This window comes from Mirounga leonina, unplaced genomic scaffold (genome assembly GCF_011800145.1).
Source record: "Mirounga leonina isolate KUSES-001 unplaced genomic scaffold, KU_Mleo_1.0 Mir_454, whole genome shotgun sequence".
Classification (NCBI taxonomy): domain Eukaryota; kingdom Metazoa; phylum Chordata; class Mammalia; order Carnivora; family Phocidae; genus Mirounga; species Mirounga leonina.
The window spans coordinates 575,953-596,620 of record NW_023270763.1 but is presented as its reverse complement, the minus strand read 5'-3'; the positions used below and the strand labels follow the sequence as shown (position 1 = coordinate 596,620).

At 57.6% G+C, this 20,668-nt stretch overlaps 1 protein-coding gene across 5 annotated transcripts; it reads right to left on the bottom strand.

Annotated features, from left to right (window-relative positions):
• Positions 1-83: 83 nt before the first annotated feature.
• Positions 84-20,137, bottom strand: GET4 (guided entry of tail-anchored proteins factor 4). Of its 5 annotated transcripts, XM_034988216.1 has the most exons (10): positions 15,476-17,295; positions 15,159-15,208; positions 14,991-15,069; positions 14,561-14,642; positions 13,872-14,021; positions 7,182-7,320; positions 5,806-5,946; positions 5,621-5,696; positions 5,386-5,458; positions 84-838 (listed from the first exon to the last, which is right to left on the bottom strand). In XM_034988216.1, the coding sequence occupies exons 3-10, from the start codon at positions 15,063-15,065 to the stop codon at positions 753-755; spliced, it is 822 nt and encodes a 273-aa protein (XP_034844107.1). In that variant the 5' UTR covers positions 15,066-15,069; positions 15,159-15,208; positions 15,476-17,295; the 3' UTR covers positions 84-752. The 5 variants fall into 5 exon arrangements, with proteins under 5 accessions (XP_034844107.1, XP_034844105.1, XP_034844109.1 ...); XM_034988214.1 differs by lacking the exons at positions 15,159-15,208; positions 15,476-17,295 and adding an exon at positions 19,895-20,137; XM_034988218.1 differs by lacking the exons at positions 15,159-15,208; positions 15,476-17,295 and adding an exon at positions 19,159-19,439.
• Between the last annotated feature and the right edge of the window lie 531 nt (positions 20,138-20,668).

Sequence of the window (20,668 nt, the reverse complement as noted above, 5' to 3'; positions counted from 1 at the left end):
CCGGCCCGGCCACCACTGGTCTCGGCAACCGCTCCCGCCCGCCGGCCCCAGGAGCTCCCTCAGAAAGGACGAGCGCTGCAAAGCCCAGTATAAAGGATTTATTTCAACTCAACAAGTAACACAAACCTTCCTTCAAATTCCATTTTACAGTCAATAAAAGTGTGTATCTCAACTCCTTCCCATGCATGATCACTGTGTATTAATCTACAACTCTTATTTAATTGTGAAAAAATAAAGTGTTTCCCTCTCGTCATTGCTCTGGGAACATCTGGTATAGCGTGAGGAAGGGCAGATCTGCTCACTCCTGGTTATTTGGTTAAAACCTACAATGCCAGGTCAAAGGAACCAATCACCCAATGAAAATAAATACTGCATTACGAAACGTGGAAAGGACTCCTGATCCCAAATGGCCGCGGCCTCACGGTGTGGCCCAGAGCGGCCGCCCAGATGCTCTCCGGGCCGCCGGCGGCCGCCCCCCCCACCATCTTCGACGGGTCGGGCTGCGGGCCTGTGCCGCCGCCGGGTCGTCTCCCAAAGCAAACCAGACACAAAGGACAGGGAAAGGGTGGTAGCGCAGCAAGGCCTGTGCTTTATTGTGGGTCAGTCTGAAGGTGCAGGTGCGGCCCAGCCGGCCCAGCCGCAGCCCCGGGCGAGCTCACGGGCTCACGGGCGGCCGCCACCGCCTCACAACGGGAGCCCCGGGTGTGAGGGCCCGGGCTCAGGGCGTCTTCATGCAGGCCAGGCGGGCGGGGTCAGTCGAGCTCAATGGGGCTGCTGTCGTCCTGACTGTCCTCGCCCTCCTGCTCCGAGGCGCCCATGAGGCTGCTCAGAAGGTTCCCTGGAAGCAAACGCAGGGGCCGTCAGGGGCACGGCGGCTGCACGCGGTCAGCACCCCCTGCCCGGGGGACCCCACCTTCCATGGTGCCATGTTCCCGGGGCCCCCCCGAGTCTCTGGGGACACTCAGCATGGCTGCAAGGCCCTGGCAGCCGGCGAAAGACCCCCAGGGCCCCTCCGGGGGACACAGCACGGCAGCCTGACAGCCCCGGAGGGTCGTCAGCAGAACCACGTCCCGGGGAGGTCACCGCCGAGCGGGCACACAAGTGCACATCACACGGGGACATCACAAAGAGGTGAGGACGCGTTCGCATGCAGAAATGGTGGCCACCGTCCCCCCCAGGGCTGCTACCACTGACACGTTTATTCAGAGAACAACGATTTGATGCAAACTCAGGAGATCAGAGGGTCCCCTGAAGCCAAACCACCATGGAAAGAACAATGCTGTCTGGACAGACTCGGGCACGTGAAATCAGGTCCAACGAACAGGCCACCAGAAGCCAGGGTGCCGGAAGGGGCAAGTCTGAAGTTCTGGTGGGACATGAACGGGCACCAAGCGTCAGGACACCGGTGCGAGGCTTGAGGGCGGGACGTCACGCCCAAGAGACGCCAATCCACACAAACCCCACCTCGGCTTCAGATGCACGCAGCCCCACCCAGGCCCGGACACGGCGGGAGTACCTTCCACGAGACAAATCCAGACACGGTTTTCAAGTAGAAAGTCCAACTGTGTATAGCAACCTTCAAAATCATCTCAGACAAAAGACCTTTCCACAGAGCGTGGTTATGGCTCAAAGGACGCAAACGCCCAGCCCGGCCAACCCTGCGGGGCCCACGAGGCAGGGTGCCCACCTGGATTTGGGCGGTAGGGCGTGAGCAGCACTGCCAAGCTTTGTGGGACAAGCGCCCGCTGGAGCCTGTCACCTGGGGGCCACGTCAGCTCCGGCAGGAACACGGTGCCATCAGCGTGGGGGACACGCATCCCTTACGTAGATCAGCCACCTGTGATTGTGACGTCACTTCCAGAAGGAAGCTGAGGAGGGAAGCCTCGATGCTGCCTGGCCACATGAGACCTCTCAACGGCAAGACCGGTTTAAGTACGTGCAGGTGAACGATGAACTCTGTGAAGCAGCATCTACTCAAAAATCCCACCACATTCAGGCTCACAAAATCCACATTCAGATGAAGGACTAAACTGGCCGTTGGCTGGCAGAGGGAAGAAGTCCGTACGAGACCGCGGGGAAGGCCACACCATGTTGCCAGGCTAGGCAGATGAGGGGCAGAGGCCTGGCCTCCAGCACCCACCAAAACTAAACCACGAAGAAGTGGACCATCTGAACAGACCAGTAACAAGTAAGGAGACCGGATCCATCATCAAAAATTCCCAACGAAGAACAGCCCTGGCCCTGATGGCTTTCCTGGTGAATTCTACTCAACACTTAATAACCAACACCAATCCTTCCCAAATTTTTCCAAAAGAATTGAGGGGGAGGAGCGCTTCCTAACTCATCCGACGCGGCCAGCAGAACCCCAGAGATACTACGAGAAGATCACAGACCAGTATCCCTTGTGAACACAGACCACCGGAAAACAGGACTCGGCAGCACAATAGGGACGACGCACCACAACAAGCGCTTTATTCGTGGAAAGCACAGAGGGCTCCCCGTGAGAACCCGCCAGTCGTCAGCAGAACGAGGGGAAGCCCACATGATCGTCCATCTCAACTGCTGCAGGAACAGCACTTGACCAAACGCGACGCTCTCGTAAAAGCACTCAACAAGCCAGGAACAGGAGGGACTGCCCCCCCCACGGTACCCGCCGTCTCTGAAAACCCCACGGCAACCGTAATCCTCGGTGGTGGAAGACTGCCAACTCCTCCTCGACGAGGAGGAGGAGCAAGGGGAGGGTGCCTGCCCGCACCACCTCCAGTCCGCACGGTACTGGCAGCTCCGGCCGTGGCAACCAGGCACGAGGACGAGGGAAGAGGCATCTACAGCGGAGACGAGGGAGCAAGATGATCTGTTTGCGTACGACATGGTCTTATATGCGGAAAACCCTACAGACTCCACAAAAGAGCTGTCAGAGTAAGTGAATTCAGCAAAGTGATGGGATACAAAGTCAGCACATGACAATCTGTTGCGTTTCTTTACGCCAGCAACGAACAATCTGAAAAAGAAATTATAAAAACGTTCCATTTACAACAGCATCAAAAAGAATAAAATACTTAGGCACTAACCTTAACCAGGGAGATGAAGGACTCACGAATGAAAACCACAGACCACCGGGGAAAGAGATTAAAGTCACAAATAAATGGAAGCGCTTCCCAAGTCTGTGGATTGGAGGACTTGACACGCTGCAAAGACCAGTGCCACCCACTGCCATCCACAGATTCAGTGCAGTCCCTGTCAAAACCCAATGTCTTGTCTGCAAGAAAAGCTCATCCTAAAATGTATATGGAATTGCAATGGACCCAAACAGCCAAAACGATCTTGAAAAAGAACAAAACCGGAGGGATCACATTTCCTGATTTCAAAACTTACTCCAGAGTGAGCACAGCAGTGTGGTGTGGGCACCCAGAGACCCACCGGACAGAACACAGAGGCCAGAAATAAGCCCACATGCAGAGGGGTCAAACCAGCTCTGACAAGGGCTTCAAGACCACTCGGGGGGACGGACAGTCTCTTCAGCCAATGACGCCAGGACACTGGACGTCCTCGAAAAGAAGGACGCCGGACGCCTACACCTCACACCATGTACCAAAACCCTCTAAAGGGATCAAGGACCTCAGTGTAAACCTGAGAACAGCAGAACTCTTAGAAGACGACACGGGGCAGAAGCTTCACCGCACTGGGCCAGACGAGGACATTATGGATGGGACACCAAAGGCATGAGCAGTGGAGGAGAGACAGATATACTGGACTTCGTGGAAATTTAAAATTCCGCGCATCAGAAGCACCTACAGAGAGAAAAGGCAGTGGAGTGTGGGGAGGGGTGAGCAGGCTGAGCACAGGGTTTTCAGGGCAGAAACCACTCTGTAGGACTCTTTCTAATGGTGGACACGTGTGTCTAAAACTGTACATGTATGACATCGGAAGTAACCCCAACGTAAACCATGAACTTCCAGTGTCCACGTAAGTTCATCAGTTCTAACAAGGTCACCACTCTGACGGGGGCGCCGGTAACAGCTGTGGGGGGGCACGGACGGAAACGGATATTCTCCATACCTTCCTCTTTATCTTGCTGTGAAGCTAAAACTGCTTTTACTTACTTTTTAAAAAATTTATTTATTTTAGAGAGAGTGCACACGAGCAGGGGGAGAGGCAGAGAATCCCAAGCAGACTCCATGCTGAGTGTGGAGTCCAACATGGAGTTCAATGTCAGGACCCTGAGATCATGACCTGAGCCGAAACCAAGAGCTGGATGCTCAACCGACTGTACCACTCAAATGCCCCACTGAAACTTTTAAAAAATAGTCTTTAAAAAAAAAAAAGAGGCCATCCACAGAATTGGAAAAAATGTTCAGGAATTTTATATCTGATGAGGGATTAGTATCCAGTATAGAGAAATCACCAACCTGATTCAAAAATAGGCACATGACTTGAATGGACACAGAGACATGCAAATGACCAATAAGCACAAGAAAAGACGCTCAACATCACTAACCGTCAGGGCGATGTGAATCAGAGCCACGGTGAGACCCTCACACCCACTACTGAGGCACAGACAACAGCAAACGCGGGCGAGGACACGGAGAAACTGGAACCCTGTGCACGGCTGGCGGGATGGGAAACGGGGCTGCCGCTGTGGAAGGCAGTCTGGCAGCATCTCACAAGTTAAACCAAATTTCGACGTGACCCAGCAATCCCACCTCAGGGTGTATTACCCAAAGCACTGGATGCAGGGGCTCAAGCAGATGCACATGCCCCCACATTTACAGCAGCATTATGGGGTGCACCACAGAGGAATGGATGAACACAGTGTGGTCCGTCCACACCACAGGGTATGACCCGGCCTTCTAAAGGAAGGAACCACCCCTGCCCCCACGGGGACGAGCCAGACACGGAAGGACACGCACGGGGACCCCACTCCCACAAGGTCCTGGAGTCGTCAGACTCACGGACACAGAGGGTAGACGGCGGGGCCGGGGCTGGGGGAGCAGGTGGGGGTCCATGCGTCACGGGGACAGGGTCTCTGTGTGCGGGATGGAACGTTCTGGAGGCGGACGGGGGGACGGTGCCCCTGAACTGGACACTGAGAAATGATTAAACAGCAAATTTTGGGATATGTGTATTTTACCAGAATAAAAAAAGAAAAAATCCCCCTTGATTCTATGGCCAAAGGAGAGAGAAGCCCTAGGGCCAACAGGACTCTCTCAGGCATGTTTGGGAATCTGCTGGAGAAGGACCTCGAGGCCAGCCAGAGACACGGAGCCTCGGAAGAGCGCCACCACAAGCCGGGCAGTGGAGAGAGCGCCCCGGGGGGGGCCAGGGTGTGAGGCGGCCACGCCAGCTCTGCTCCCACCCCGCAGGCACCCCCTGCTCCAGCCTTACCTAGCAAGCCCCCGTAGGAAGAAGTCTGCTTGGGCGGCACGCCGAAGAAGAGCTGTCCTATCCTGTCGAGGTACTGCAAGAGGAGGGGCGTGGGGTCACCGTGGAGCCAGAACACACCCCATGCGCAAGACCTCCCCCACGCTTTCGGGGCCCGTCCCGTTCCCGTCCTGTTCCCGAGGGCCGCCCGGGGACGGAGGACTTCTCTTGCTCTCTGGCTGCTGCCCCCAGCTCTCACCTCGTTGTACATCGGGTCCCGCCGCAGGGACGGCTGGTACTGCTCACACAACACCGTGAATACGGTCAGTTTGCCTCTGAAACAGGAGAACAGCGGGCCCAACTCTGTTTCCACGCGAAAATCATGGAGAGCCGAAGAAGAAAAGCACACGTGCAACCCCCCCCAAACACACATGGGAGACTCACCCGTCTACAGCCAAGAGCAGAAACCAGATGAAGTTGAGCAGAGGCTGTACGAACGGAGGGCCGTCCTCGATGGACGGGTGCTTCTGTGTGTATGTCGTGAACACCACCGACGCGCTGTTTTTGTTTTTTAAACAGAGAAACCTGGAAGCAACATCCTAGTAAGTGGGCGACTGATGCAGAACACAGCGGCATTTCTACAGGTGCTCAGGTGAGCACGGCACACGGGACGCCTCGGGGGCACAGAAAGCTGTCCCGTCCCACAGCTCCGGCAAACCGAGGACCCGCCGGGCCAGGCTCGGTGCTCAGACAAGCTGCCCCCCGTGAGCAGGGCACCTCCTGATTACCACAGTTGACGGGTGAAGAGATGAAGCTTCGGAAGGTGACAGTGTCCAAGGGCAGCAGAGCTCGGACACTGCGGGGAGTTGTCGCGACTACAGCCTGTTTGCACCTGTCTGGCCCCTGCCTACATGAGCAGTCAGCCCAGGGGTCCGTGGGAACGAGGCCGCAGGCCCCGGGTGCTGTGCCGGGCGGGGGACGGGCTTTTCTCTGCCCCAGGGGGGCGTCTCCACAGCTGGACTATCTGCACTGGGGGCCTCCACCTTGTTAAGCTATAGGGAGGGACCGATGGGAAGGCGTCAGGTGGTTGCACATGATCCCGTCTGGCCCCGGGACTCTGTGCACCATACACCCCACAGCCCGGGGCAGGGAGCGCTGGGGTCGAAGAAACGTCTGTCTGTGAGTTGCAGAGCGCGGAAGCTCCGAGGTGCTGTCGAGGGCATACAGCGGGCGTTCTGTGACCCCAACCCCTTCAAATTCCTAAGACATCTCCTATCCCGATGCCCGGCCACCAAACTGGTATGTGTCTGCGGGAGGAGCACACGCGGGAGACGCCCGGAGCTCGGGCGGGCGGTGCGGGCCGCTGACCCCTCCCGTGTGCCGTGCGTGCCAGCACCACCCAGGCCTGCTGCGGGCACGGAGGGGGAGGAGGAAACGGGGAGGAGGAAGCGAGGAGGCCTGACGGGGCGGGGACGCACACTCGAGACGTCCTGGAAGCCAGGCGCAGCCTTGGAAACGCTTCAAAGGCACGTGCGGTCCCCATTCCAAGACACCTCATGGAATTTATTAAATACACATGCCCTATAAGAAACAGTGGCCTGACGCTAAGAAAGCCAAAAACCTCTAAGAGGTGCCGTGAGAAAACAGACACTGGGGAGTCACAGCAGAACACTAATTCTGGACAGACACTCACTTCCGCAGCCGCCTGGCAGAGCGGAGAGGGACGGCAGGCCCCGAGCCGAGAGGTCTGCAGCGGGGTCGCGGGGCGGACCCGGACAGCCACGCGGCCCGGCTGGGACAGAGCGAGAGTGGGTACCTACTGTAGCACAGCCTGGGCCACGAACATGTCCACCTCGCTGCGGAAGCCCCTGGAGGTCGAGTACTCCACCAGCATGTGGGCGCAGCCTTCGCCGTCCGCAGAGTGCAGGAAGTGGTACCGGGACTCACAGTAGTTCTGCTCTACGGAGGGAAGGGGGACAGTGATGCACATGCAGGCGCCAGCGCGCCGTCCTGCCCCCACCCTCCTGCCCGCACACGGGGCTCCCAGCGCGTCAAGTTCCGCGACGCAGGAAGCTCTCGGGCTAACAGCACCACAGTGCCGGTCTGCTCCAACACTCAGCGTTTCTGTTTTTTAAAAAATGACCCAAATCCGGGCGCCTGGGTGGCTCAGATGGTTGAGCGTCTGCCTTCAGCTCAGGTCATGATCTCAGGGTCCTGGGATCGAGTCCCGCATCGGGCTCCCTGCTCCTTGGGAGCCTGCTTCTCCCTCTACCTCTCTCTCTCTCTCTCTGTCTCTCATGAATAAATAAAATCTTTAAAAAAAAATGACCCAAATCCCAGTCTTCTCAACATCAGTAAGTGACTCAGACTGCAAACCTACTGTCCCCACTCATCACTGAAAAATCTACCTGCTCCCCTCTCCCCCTCCACACTGAGGACTCAACACCCCAGCCCCTCCTTTTCCGGCTGCCACAGCTAAGTGGGTGTGCTCAGCATCTGACAGAGCACAGGACGCCCAGGGCGGCAGCTGTGCTGAGGCAGAGACCCAGCCTAGGCCGAGCCACCTCCCAGACCACCTCCCCACACCCTGGTCCGTCTCCCGGAGCAAACGGGATCACTGCTCACAAGCCACCTGGTTCCCACGCCTTTCCAGGGCTCAGGCCCCGGCCTCTGCTGCCTGCCACCTTCTCCTGGGTACACCAGCTCTCAGGGCCCCGCGTGCCGCCTTCAGGAATGCACAACAATTTGGAGTCAGCATTTCTTTGCGTACCTGTGCGGTCTCTCCTCTCTCTCAGACCCCCTGGAATAAGCTTTTGGTTTTAGAGCATCCTATGAGAAGAGAAATTGGGCAAAACGACACCCATGTGCTCTGTCACACCCAGGCGCAGCTCGGGCATACTGTGGGCCCGGTTCCAGACCACCACAACAAAGCAAGTTCTGCGACAAAGCAGGTCAAACTTTCTGGCTTCCCAGTGCACATAAAAGCTATGCTGACACCACACCGTAGTCTGTTAAGTGTGCGGCAGCGTTATGTCTATGAACGCCTTAAGTAAGAAATGCTTGACGGCTGGGCGCCTGGGTGGCTCAGTCGGTTGGGCGGCTGCCTTCGGCTCAGGTCATGATCCTGGAGTCCCGGGATCGAGTCCCGCGTCGGGCTCCCTGCTCGGTGGGGAGTCTGCTTCTCCCTCTGACCCTCCCCCCTCTCATGTGCTTGCTCTCTCTCATTCTCTCTGTCTCAAATAAATAAATAAAGTCTTTAAAAAAAAAAAAGAAATGCTTGACGGCTAAGAAATGCTAACACCACCTGAGCTTTCAGGGACTCACAGTCTTTTTTGCTGGTGGAGGGTCTGCCTCGTCATCGATGGCTGCTGACTGATCAGGCTGGTGGCTGCTGAAGGCTGGGGTGGCCATGCCAAGTTCTTAAAATCGACAGCACTGACGTTTGCGGCACTGATGGACGCTTCCTCTCATGAGGGATTTCTCTGTAGCGTGGGATGCTGTTGGATTGCGTTCTACCCACAGAACTTTCAAAACTGGAGTCAATCCTCTCCAACCCTGCTGCTGCTTTATCAATTAAGTTTATGCAATATTCTAAATCCTCTGTTGTCATTTCAAGAATCCTCAGAGCATCTTTATCAGGAGTAGATGCTATCTCAAGAAACCACTTTCTTTGCTCATCCATAAGAAGCAACTCCTCATTATTTCAAGTGGTGCAATTCAGTCCCATCTTCAGGCTCCACTTCTGGGTCTCCTGCTAGTTCCATGAACTTCTAATTTGTAAAGAACACACTACCTGCAGAGCGCAACAAAACGAAGTGTGCCTGCAGATACCGCATTTCCACCTGGACCATTATGTCAGCAGCCTACAAACCCTCCAGAGGCAGACCTTTAGAGCGACGGTATTCACAGGGATCTATGTTAAAATGCTTAACACTTCGTATCTTTCCCCCAAGGGAGCAGGTTGTAGAGGTAAGTATATAATACTAGTCATGATCAATGAAACGAAGGGGAAAGGCCAACACCGCCAACACCGTGAGCAGGAACACGTAAGTTTCTCACTGGCCCCCCGATCCAAGAATAGCACAGCTCTGTTTCCTGCTTCTGTGTCCTCGGGCAAGAGCCACCTGGAGGAGAGCTCAGCGTGCCCCGCCCCCTCCAGCACTGGGATCGGGACTCAGACGGGCCTTCAAAGGCTGGAGCTCCTTGGGGTTCTCTGCACTGTAATCCCGGCCAGGCTGTTCATTAGCTGCGTCACCACAGGCAAATTTCTTCAACACCCAGGCCTCCAACCGTCTCAGTATCAAATAGGAGGATTTGGTTAGAGAATTTCAAGTCCCTTTGACATGAACAGTTGGTTTTAAGAAGACTGAATTTTCCCCTACGAATCACACTATTAAAGTTAACTTAGGGGACGCCTGGGTGGCTCAGTCGGTTAAGCGTCTGCCTTAGGCTCAAGTCATGATCCCAGGGTCCTGGCATCGAGCCCCACGTCAGGCTCCCTGCTCAGTGGGGAGCTTGCTTCTCTCTCTCCCTCTGCCGCTCCCCCTGCTTGTGCTCTCTCTGACAAATAAATAAATAAAATCTTTAAAAAAAAAAAATGCTTGACGGCTAAGAAATGCTAACATCACCTGAGCTTTCAGGGACTCACAGTCTTTTTTGCTGGTGGAGGGCCTTGCCTCGTCATCGATGGCTGCTGACTGATCAGGGTGGTGGCTGCTGAAGGCTGGGGTGGCCATGCCAAGTTCTTAAAATCAGACAGCACTGACGTTTGCGGCACTGATGGACGCTTCCTTTCATGAGGGATTTCTCTATAGTGTGGGATGCTGTTGGATAGCATTCTACCCACAGGAGAACTTCTTTCAGCCTGGGAGTCAGTCGTCTGACACCCCACTGCCTGCTTTATCAGCTCAGTTCGTATGATCCTCTGAATTCTTTGTGGTCACTTCAACAGTCGTCACAGCATCTTCACCGGGAGTGGATCCCATCTCAAGAAACCAGTTTATTTGCTCCTCCATAAGACGCAGATCTTCGTCCGTTCAAGTGTTAGATGGCAGCAGTTGGGTCCCACGTTCAGGCTCCACTGCTGATTCTAGTTCTCGTGCCGTTTCCACCACATCTGCAGTGACTTCCTCCATGGAGTCTTGAACCCCTCAAACTCGTCCATGAGGTTTGGAATCAATGTCCCTCAAACTGCTGTCACTCCTGATATTTTGACCTCTTCCTATAAATTATGGATGTTCTCAGTGACATCTAGAATGATGAATCCTTTCTGGGAAGTGTTCAATGGACTTTTCCCAGAACCATCAGAGGAATCACTGTCTATGGCGGCGATAGCCTTACGGAGTGTATTTATTAAATAATAAGACCTGAAGGTTGAAATGACTCCTTGATCCTTGGGCTGCAGAATGGATGTTGTGTCAGGCATGAAAACATTCATCTTGCTGCTCATCTCCATCAGGGCTCTTGGGTGACCAGGTGCATTGTCAGCAAGCAGTACTATTGAAAGGAATCTTTTTTCTGAGCAGTAGGTCTCGACAGTGGGCTTACTGTTCAGTAAGGCATGTTGTAAATAGATTCACTGTCATCCAGGCTTTGTTGTTGCATTTATACAGGACGGGCAGAGTAGATTTAGCCTAATTCTTAAGGGCCCTAAGGTTTTCAGAATGGTAAATGAGCATTGGCTTCAACTTAACGTTACCAGCTGTATTAGCCCCTGACAAGAGAATCAGCTTGTCCTTTGAAGCTTTGAAGCCAGACGTTGACTTCTCTCTAGGTACACAAGTCCTGAAAGCCCTAGACGGCATCTTCTATCAGGCTGTTTCATCGTCACTGAAAATCTGTCGAGTGCAGACACCTTCAGTAAGGATATCAGCTAGATCTTCTGGATAATTTGCTACTGTTTCTGTGTCAACATTTACCACCTGTCCATCTTGTACTTTTATATTTGGAGAAGTCTTCTTTCCTGAAACCTCACGAACCAGCCTCTGCTAGCTTCAAACCCTCGTTCTGCAGCCTCCATGGAACTGAGGAGGGTCAAGGCCTCGCTCCGGAGCAGGCTTTGCCTTGAGGGGATTTTGTGGCTGACCTTCTATCCTGACCACTCAAACTGTCTCCGTATCAGCTTTCCCTTCATTCACGTGTCACTGGACTAACCCTTGTCACGTCCTTCAGGAGCGGGCGCTTTGCGTTCACTACTTGCTGTTTGGTACAAGAGGCCTGGCTTTCAGCCTACCTCAGCTTTGGACAAGCCATCCTCACTGAGCTGAACCCTCGGAAGTGTGTTACTTAAAATGAGAGACGTGGGACTCTTCCTTTCGTTCGGATGAGGCCACTGTAGGGTCACGAACTGGCCCAATTTCAATACCGTTGGGTCTCAGGAAACACGGAGGCCGGAAGAAGGGGAGAGACATGGGACGGGCTGGTTGGTAGAGCAGTCAGCATACACACATTTATCGGGGAAAGGCACCCTCTTCCATGAACGCAGCTCCTGGCGCCCCAAAACCAGGACAGGATCAGAGACCACGGTCACAGACCATCGTAACAAGTTATAATGAAAAAGCCTGCGCTGTTGCTAGAACGACCGACTATGACGCGGGGACACCAAGTGAACAAGTGCGGTTGGCAACGTGGCGCCAGCAAGCTTGCTCGAGGCAGGGCCGCCACAAACCCTGACTTCGTAAAACGTGCGCAACCGAACGAGGGACGCCTGAATAACGGACCACCACACACAGCGAACACGCCCAGAGGCGGCGAGCTGCGGATGGCAAACCGATGTGGTGGCAGGTGGCTCCGCCCCCATCGGGGGACACACCTCCCCGGAGGTCTCCACCTGGGCCTGCCCCAGACACCACAGCTCAGCAGAGGTCCCTAAGCACAGCCTCCAGACATCGTGGACATTGCAGAGCAGGACAGGACGTGGAATCCGCGCTCCTCTACTTGGGGTTTGTGCCTCAAGCACTACGTGCAACTGCGGTCTCTTGAATTTTAAAACCGTCCCGTTAAACATCCACGCCTTACAGCTGGCTCTTAGCCGGCGAGGGCTCTGAGGGACTCCTGAAGCCTCAGTTCTGCTTCTTTGCCACAGACACTGGGTCATGCCCCGTTTTCTTCCTGGCATCTCCCCACACACCCACAAACACAGACCGGGCATAACGGTGCCAAATCAACGCTTGTTGATCACAGAGGGTTGCCGCAGGTGCTGCCATCCCCTTGCACGTGCAGACTGAGCACCCCTGGAAGACAAGGCGGGAGTCCAGGGCACCCCCGCCAGGCTGGCGAGTGCAGATGGCCCCCCACCGAGCTCAGCGAACGCACACTAGTGTCCTGAGGGCGGGACAGACAGACAGAAAATACACGGGGACCATGCCAGTTGGGCAGGCCAGGGCAGCGGGCTGAGGCCAAGTCCGGAGGAGCAAGGCGCCCACGGGAAACGTGCGCCAGCAGAGGAGGGAGCCCACGATGGCGACGGCCTCGGCCTCGAGGTGTCAGCTGCTAGTTCTCGGGCCCCACATGCCTCTTGGATCGGGGTGGGGGAGGGATTCCACTGCACCCTCCAAGAAGCGCTTCCTGGACTGTCCAACCTCTGAATTGACATCTGACCGTTTTCTCGTCATGTCCCTCGGGGTGAGGGTAGGGCTGCCGTGCCAGCACGCAGGGAATGGAGAAACCTCCCGCCTCGTGGGTCACAGCGGGTGGGGACACACAGTGGAGTGAGCACCGCTGCCCGCAGATGCTCACACGGCTGGCTTCCCAGCACGAACAAGTGCTGGGTTCATGGCGGGTGCCCACCACAAGCAGGAACGCGCCCTGGGCCCGCTGACCGTGGAGGAGACAGATCTGTCTGTCTGACCACCGTGCCGCCTGCTGCAAGCAGGCTGTTTCCAGGAGGAGCTTGCTGTCACCGACATTGCTGGCGGAAGGCTGCCCCCAAGTGAAGGAGGCTGCCCCTCTGCTCCCACCAAGGCACCTGCCCACCATCACATCCCTTCACCTACCCCTTGCCCAGCCGTACCCCCACGAAGGCTGATGCACTGTGAATGAGCCGCCTGCAAGGTACTCACCACGTAGGAGACAGCTCTTCAAATTCTCCTGAACCCAACCAAATGCCTTTTCCTGTGCCTGAGAGCAAGACTCAGAGCTCAGGATGGGAACCACACCCAGGAACCACCAGGATCCCCCCTTCGTGGACTGAACAGTCCCCACAAATGCTTATTCAGAAGCTGAGGTAAATGTGAAGAAAACACAGAGCAGGGTGCCATCAGAGGGCCGGTCTGGGGAGGATGTCCCAGAAGGGAGGCTGGTGGGGGTACGGTCAAGGCCCACGGGCAGGAAGGGCCAGGCCAGTGGAGAGCAAAATCTCCCCTCCTTACCTCCTGTGGCCCAGGAGTTCACCTGAGTAAAGCGGCTAACACAAATACAAGCCGCGTGGGGCGTAAGAAGGGACAGCTGTCCCCGGGACGGCTTGCACCCGCCCCTGAGAGCTGCTGTCTGCACAAGTGCCCCCGGCCTACCTTTCCAGAGGGTGAGGGCCAGCAGCTGGTGGAGCCGGGGGTGGCCCAGTTTCCCAGATCCTCCACTGGACCACTTCAGGGCTCGAGACACAAAAGCCACTCGTTCTGGAGAATTTGGGTCCATCAAACTGAACAGTTTGGCCAGATTTTCTAAAACAACACAAACACAGACTCTTACCCAGAGAAACACGCTACTGCTCAGCTCTATATGCTGTATCTTATAGAAGTTCACTACAACAGTTACTTCACTTCAAAACCTGGAAATTGGCATGCCGGGGTGTCCTCATCATGCATCCTCCCACCCCCAGGTCCCAGGACCCCCCCCCAACCGACCTCTCAGCTGCAGAGCCAGCAGCCACATGCTCTTTTGTGGCCTCATGGCTCAGCCTTTGTCGGGGAGCTGGGTGGGAGGGTGGGCTCTAGCAGGGAGCTGGCCCGCAGAGGAGCAAGACCTGGGCAGGTAGGGAGGTAACACGCTGGGGTGCAGAGGCCAGGAGCAGGCCCCTCCTCCATTCTTCTGGCTGGGCAGCTCCTAAGAAGGACCTCCCCCATTGCACATTTACCACATGGGGCAGGCTGGCAAGCCAGGTCTCTCGGACAAACCAGAGGCCACCATCCGCCACAGAGTGTGCACAGGGGTGTCATATTCCACATGAGAAGGTACCTCATGCACAGTAATAAAGCCTCACCCAGCAGCTCATCGGCCACCTCGACTTCTGCCTTCTCCAGCGACTCTAAGACCAGCATGGACAAGTCCGCGGCACTATTTTGCTATAAAACATGGAAGTGAGTAAAAATCACAAAAACAGCTCTGGCTTGTTCCCAGAAGCCACGGCAAAGCTGGACGGCCACTCTGGTTTCCAGCTAGCAACGCACGGTGGACCGAAGCTAAGGACGCTACTCTGAGCCCAGCACTCACTCGGCAGTGCGGCGTGAAGGACCAAGACCCCAGGTGCACGGGCACCAGCTCTCTCAGTGCCCCGGGACACGAGGACACTCGCCTGGCTGTGGCCAGTGCCAACAACAAGGCCTCTCCCTGGAAGGTCCTTTTCCAACCCGCAGGCCCCAAGCAGGGAAGGGGACACCCCAAGCAGGGAAGGGGACGAGGCCCCTGCGTACTTGGCCGTGGCTGAAGAACAGCAGTGCCCCTGAGCACATGAGTTCCCGCGCCTCTGTGTGCTTGCTCTGTGACATGTATCTGTGAGAGAGAGAGAGAGAGAGCAGAGCCCCAGTTAGGTCCAGTTAGGCAGATGCTCCACCACACACATCCTCCAGAGTCTGACATACCTGTTGATGATGTTCACCCAGCCCAATGGCTATAGTTTGGAGATTACATGCTAAAGATAAAACGTTTGCGTCAACGTGAAAGCTTCATAAAGCAAACAATCCCGTACACGGGCACGCAGGCGCACAGGCCTCCTACCAAAGATGGAGTGGAGCTGTGTGTTGTTTCCTGAGGCCCACCACCTCACCCAGCGGTCACAGCACCCTGCCCCCCTCGGAGTCTGTCCAGGCTCCACGCTGGGGTGCTCCATGGCCCACGTCCCCCTGGTACACACGGAGTCCCTGCTGTCAGCAGCTCAGACCTCAGGGGACAAGCAGACCTGTGCCCCACACTGGAGAGCAGCGCCCGCAGGGGATGTCGTCTGCGCCTAAACAGGCCTGGAGCAGCTCAAGGGTTTCAGCAGGACCCAGAGAAAGGCTGGCTGACTTCCACCTTGAAGCGCAGGCCTGCCCCGGTGGTAGGAGCTGCGTGGGGGACAGAGCGGCACACGGGTCCATCAGAGAACCAAGGGTCAAGGCTGCGCTCAGGGGTTGGGACAGCGGGAGCTCCAGGACGGAGACTCACAGGTGGGGGACACACACACACACACACACACACACGCAGCACCCACTGTGATGTCACTGCGGTCCCCACCCCCTCCCTGTGCTCTCCTCTTACCCCGCCCCCTAAGGGCCCCTCCACCCCTCTGGCCTGACTCACTTTCCCACTTTGAGCACTTTTCTCAGTTTCCTGAACTGCAGAGACAGAAACACAGAGCGGCCAGAGCCCAGCAACTAACTCAACACAAACAACGGGAGGATGGTCCGTCTGCAACAGACCAAGTTCAGCGAAGCACAGCTGGGTCGGAGAGAAAGTCAACAGCAGGAAGCGGCTTCCCAAAGCACACACGGAGCTAAGCACAGGTGGTGCCGGATGCTCCATTCACTGGCTGGAATTTAACTCCATGATCATCAGAAAAGAAATACAACCAGTCAAGTCCGTGGCTCCCGGTTAAGACACGACCAGTTAAAGATACTGAAGCAGCAGCATGGAGGTGCTACCGAGACAGGCACACACCAAACACACGCACCTGGGAGCCTGTCTGCAGCTCACCCGACCGACGGGTCAGCTGGGACTGCGAGCGCTTGGCTGTTCAATTAACCACAGAAAAGGTATTTTCTTCAAAAAGGTTCCACAACCAGACAACTCCCCAGAAGAACACAACCCCATCACAGTCACACACGGGAACCCAGCTGGCCCAGACACGCCCCAACAGAAGACCCCATCTGCTGGGTAGGGGGGTGGGGCTGGAGAGAAGAACCTGCGCCCCAAGAAAGAAAACCACCGCCAGCCTGCAGGTCATCTGCACAGCCTGTGGTTTCTGCAACAGCGCTTTTGAGAGCCCTCTCTCTCTCTCTCCTTCGCACGCGCACGCACACAGCCTACTCCCACACCAACCCTGCTCATCCCAGTCTGGTCCTGCCAGGAGCCGCCCTGCACATGACCTGGGGCCAGCACTGCCACGGACTGTTCTGGAAAGACAAGTATTAGGAGGCACACCGCCTCATGCTGCCATTTCCATGGACGTATAGGCACTTATCCTAAGTGACGATCTTGCCAGCATGCTGCTACTTACAAAAGACAGGACAGAACTCTGGACTCCTCCGTCTGATGCACAGCAAGAGACCACCTCTCAGAACACCAGATAACAGAAGTTGCTAACAAGCAGGTGACAGCAAATCCCTGAGGTAACAGGGCCTGCTTTCATGCACTGCCTGGGGGCCCGGGGGGGCGGGGCAAAGCGCCCTGTCCAACACTCTTCCCATCCAGGTGAAATCACCTGTTGCAGATCAAGGAAAGCCGAAAACAAACAGCGAAAGGCAACCCTGAGAAATAAACGTGCTTCTTTCTGCAGAACTCAGGGAATGGAAAGGAATTTATCATCTGGGTCCAAGGCTCCGGGGCGCTGAGAGCAGATGGAGTAAGAACCCTCCAGCCCGGCACCATCCATGCAGCCCCAACGGCAGGGTACCTGCTCGGCACACCTTGTGGGGACATGCCGGTGTCATCTGCCAGCCAACAACTGACTGGAGGGGGAGCAGAGGGAGAAGCAGACTCCCCACGGGGCTCGATCCCAGGACCCCAGGATCATGACCCGAGCCAAAGGCAGACGCTTAACCAAGTGAGCCACCCAGGCGCCCCTGTAAGTTTCTCTTTTAAAAAATTTTTCTTCATTTAAGAGGCAAACCCACACAAATCTCAGAAAGGCCCCTGAGGGGGAGGCAGGCTGGCTGCAGAGGCCCTCCCGGGAGGTGACAATCCTAATACTGGGCAAGGGGCCCTCTGGCCACCCCGCAAAACAGCCATGGAAGCCAGAAAGGGGGTGGAGGAGGACCGAGCACCAATGAACCCACAGGCCTGGAAAGCGCATTCCCTCCTCGTCCTGGCAGAGAAAGATCTGAGACACTGGGTGGCCACCCACTGGCACCAGCAGCAACGAGTGGTCAGAGCCCCCAGCCGCGCCACCAGGCCCCAACTACTGCCCACACCTGAGGCCCGCGCACGGAGTAAGTCTGACCCACCGCACTGCCCGACTGCGTGCCCCCTTCTCCTTCAACTGCTGGGAAACACAATTAAAACAGTGCAGTTTGGGGGCACCTGGGTGGCTTAGTGAGTTAAGCTTCTCTCTTCGGCTCAGGCCCTGATCTCAGGGTCGTGGGACTGAGACCCCTGCTCAGCAGGGAGGCTGCTTCTTCCTCCCCCCTCTGCCCCTTCCCTTGTTCGTGCTCTCGTGCGCACACACGCTCTCTCTCAAATAAATAGAATGTTAAAACAAACAGCAATTTGGTGAATGTATGCCAACAGGTGAGTAGGTAACAAGCTGTGTCCATCCACACCACAGAACACCACTCGGCAACAGAAATGAACTAGTACTTCACACGTGGGTAAATCTCCAAATGATCATGCTGTGTAAACTCAAGATGTACAAAAAGAGGATATGATTCCACTTACAAAACATTCTAGAAAATGCAAATCAACCTATGGGCCGCAGAGAGCAGTGGCTGCCTGGGGCAAGGGGTGTGAGAGATGGATTCTGAGAACAGAGAAAGAACCTTTGCGGTGAATTTTCGGTGATGGACGTTCTCCGTATCTTGACTGGGGGTAGTTTCATGGGAACATACATGCCAAAATGCACCAAACTGCACCTTTCACGTAAACACTTAAATACGGACACACATATCGACTTACAGAAAGACCAAGAACCTAGTATCACCCAGTGCATCAGACTCGTCCAGGAGCCGCACACCCAGGAGGGTCTCAACGGGGCTGAAATCACGGGTCTGCAGGGACGGCACCCCGGGAGTCAGGGACAACTCCAGGCTAGTTCAGCCAGGCCGTACGGGTGGCCATGAATGCCACCACATCATCGGCCACGGCAGAGGATTTATTTTCCCCAAGTCCCGAGCGGTGTGGGTGCACCCAGATGCCCCATGAGGAAGCCAAGGCTGGTCTTAGATCACACAGCACAGGTGGAATCCGAAGCCAAGTGAAGGCTGGGGTGGGGAGCCTGCTTTCCATCACCACCCCCAAACATGGGCAGACACACTTGCCTCTTCACAGCTCGTCCCACAGGGCCAAACGGTCTCAAAAAAGAAACATTGTTTATTTTTGGGAAGATCCAGTTTCGCTGATTAATCAGCGGGGAAGTATCGACACAGAGAACAGCAAGCACCCGGGCCAATCTGGAAAAGCTTCCCTGACGCGGCCTTCTGGCTGCTGAAGCTGCCAGGCGGAGGAGGCCTACGCCCAGCGGTGCTCACTCCCACCCGGGCTTCCCCCAAGCCGCGGAGCCCGAGCACGGCCGGGACAGGACCCGAGAGGCCCCGGAGACGCTGATCCGTCCTGTCGCTTACAGACAGTATCGAAGTCTAGGCCTGAGTGGCGACAAGGGCCGCCCCGACGGCCCTTCAGTACCCTGCCGCACAGTTCGGGCAGAAAAGGCCCTCCGCGGACCGGACCTACCCCATCCCAGCGAAGCCCCCACTGCTCCGCCCGGCCCGTCCAGGATCGCCGAGCGCCCCCACACGCGACGACGACTCGGGGCACAGCGCAGCTCCCGTGACCGCGCAGGCCACACACCTGCCGACGCGCCGCGGCCGCACGAAAAAAGCACCTCTGATTTGAGCGCGCCCCGCGGCAGCCCCCCCCCGGCACGCGCAGTGAGCCCCGCGCGGCCCGGAGCTCCCCAGCGCCCTGGGCCCCGGGACTCGCCGCCGGGCCCCCAGCATCCCCCAGCCCTCAGGTCTCGCCGCGCTGCCGCGGCCCCCCGCGTTCCTGCAGCCCCCGACCGCGCGGGTGCAGGCGCGGCGCCGGGCTCACGGACACCGGGCCGCGGGGGCGCGGGGGCCGCGGGGGCCGCGGGGGCCGCGGGGCAGGAGCACGTTTCGCCCCACGACCGGAACGCCGGGGGCCGCAGACCGCGGGGCTCGGTCCAGGCGAGGCCGCGATGGGCGACGCCAGGTCGGGGCCCGGGGAGGAGACGCCGGGCTGCGGTAGGGGCCGGGGCCGGGGCCCGGGCCGGCGTCCTCCATCCTCCGCCTCCCGGCCGCCCGCCGGCTCCACCGCCGCGGCGACGGGCAGCAGCGCGAGCCAACGGGGACGCGGGGCGGCGCGGCGCGGCCAATGCGAGACGGCCGGAGGCGGGGCGCCGGGCTCGGCGGAAAGCCCTGGAAGGCGGCGGCCGCAGCGCCGCGGCTACCTGAAGAAGAGGGTCCGGTACATTTGGTGCGCCTCGTAGTAGTCGCCCTTCTCGACGCTGGCGCGTAGCTTGCCCTCCACGCGCTGGACCCCGCCGCGGTTCCGGGCGCCGTTCCGGGCGCTCTCCTGCTCGGCCATCGCCGCCGCCGCCATCGGGCCGGCGCTCCGCGCAGGGCTGACGCTGTCGCAGGCGCGGTCGGCAGCGCCTCTCGGCTTCCGTCCCGGCGGCCGCCCGACGCCCTCTACGGTGGCCCGCGAGGAGCCGCGCGCAGCTGGAGGCGGGCGCGCGGGCGGGCGGCCACGTGACCGCGGGGCGGGGCCGCAGACGCCGCGGCGGGCGGCCACGTGACCGGGGGCGGGCCCGCGGTGGGCGCGCGCGCGACCGCAGGGGGCACGCTGACGCTACAATGGCGACGGCACGTGACGGCGGAGCGCGGGGGCTGGGCCTGCCCGGCACGAGTGCGCGCGGGCGGCTGGCCCGGGGCTTAGCGACCGCTAGTTCCGCGGTGGGGATGCCGAGGTTTTGAAATAAACGCCAGGTTTTCATGCCTTCTGCCGCAGGCCGCCCTGGGGAGGCGAGGGTGACTAAGGCCGGGTCCTGTTTGGCCGGGTTTGGGGACCAAAGCGAGGTCCAAGTCCGGGTGACAAGTCATTGCTCGAGAAGGAGCAGTCGTCGGCTCGCTTGGACACAGAACCGCCTGTTAACGCGGAGCTGGAGGCCTGGGGGGAGGCGGGGACAAGAACGAGCACAGACCGGTTCCGGGCACAGGGACGG

Coding starts and splice junctions, on each gene's coding strand:
- GET4 (XM_034988218.1), bottom strand. CDS start 19,424: ATGCTGGGGGCCCGGCGGCGAGTCCCGGGGCCCAGGGCGCTGGGGAGC. Junction 14,643..14,990: donor TGTTCTTCAGCCACGGCCAA/GTACGCAGGGGC, acceptor CATGTTTTATAG/CAAAATAGTGCCGCGGACTT. Junction 5,459..5,620: donor GGGACCCGATGTACAACGAG/GTGAGAGCTGGG, acceptor CTCCTCTTGCAG/TACCTCGACAGGATAGGACA.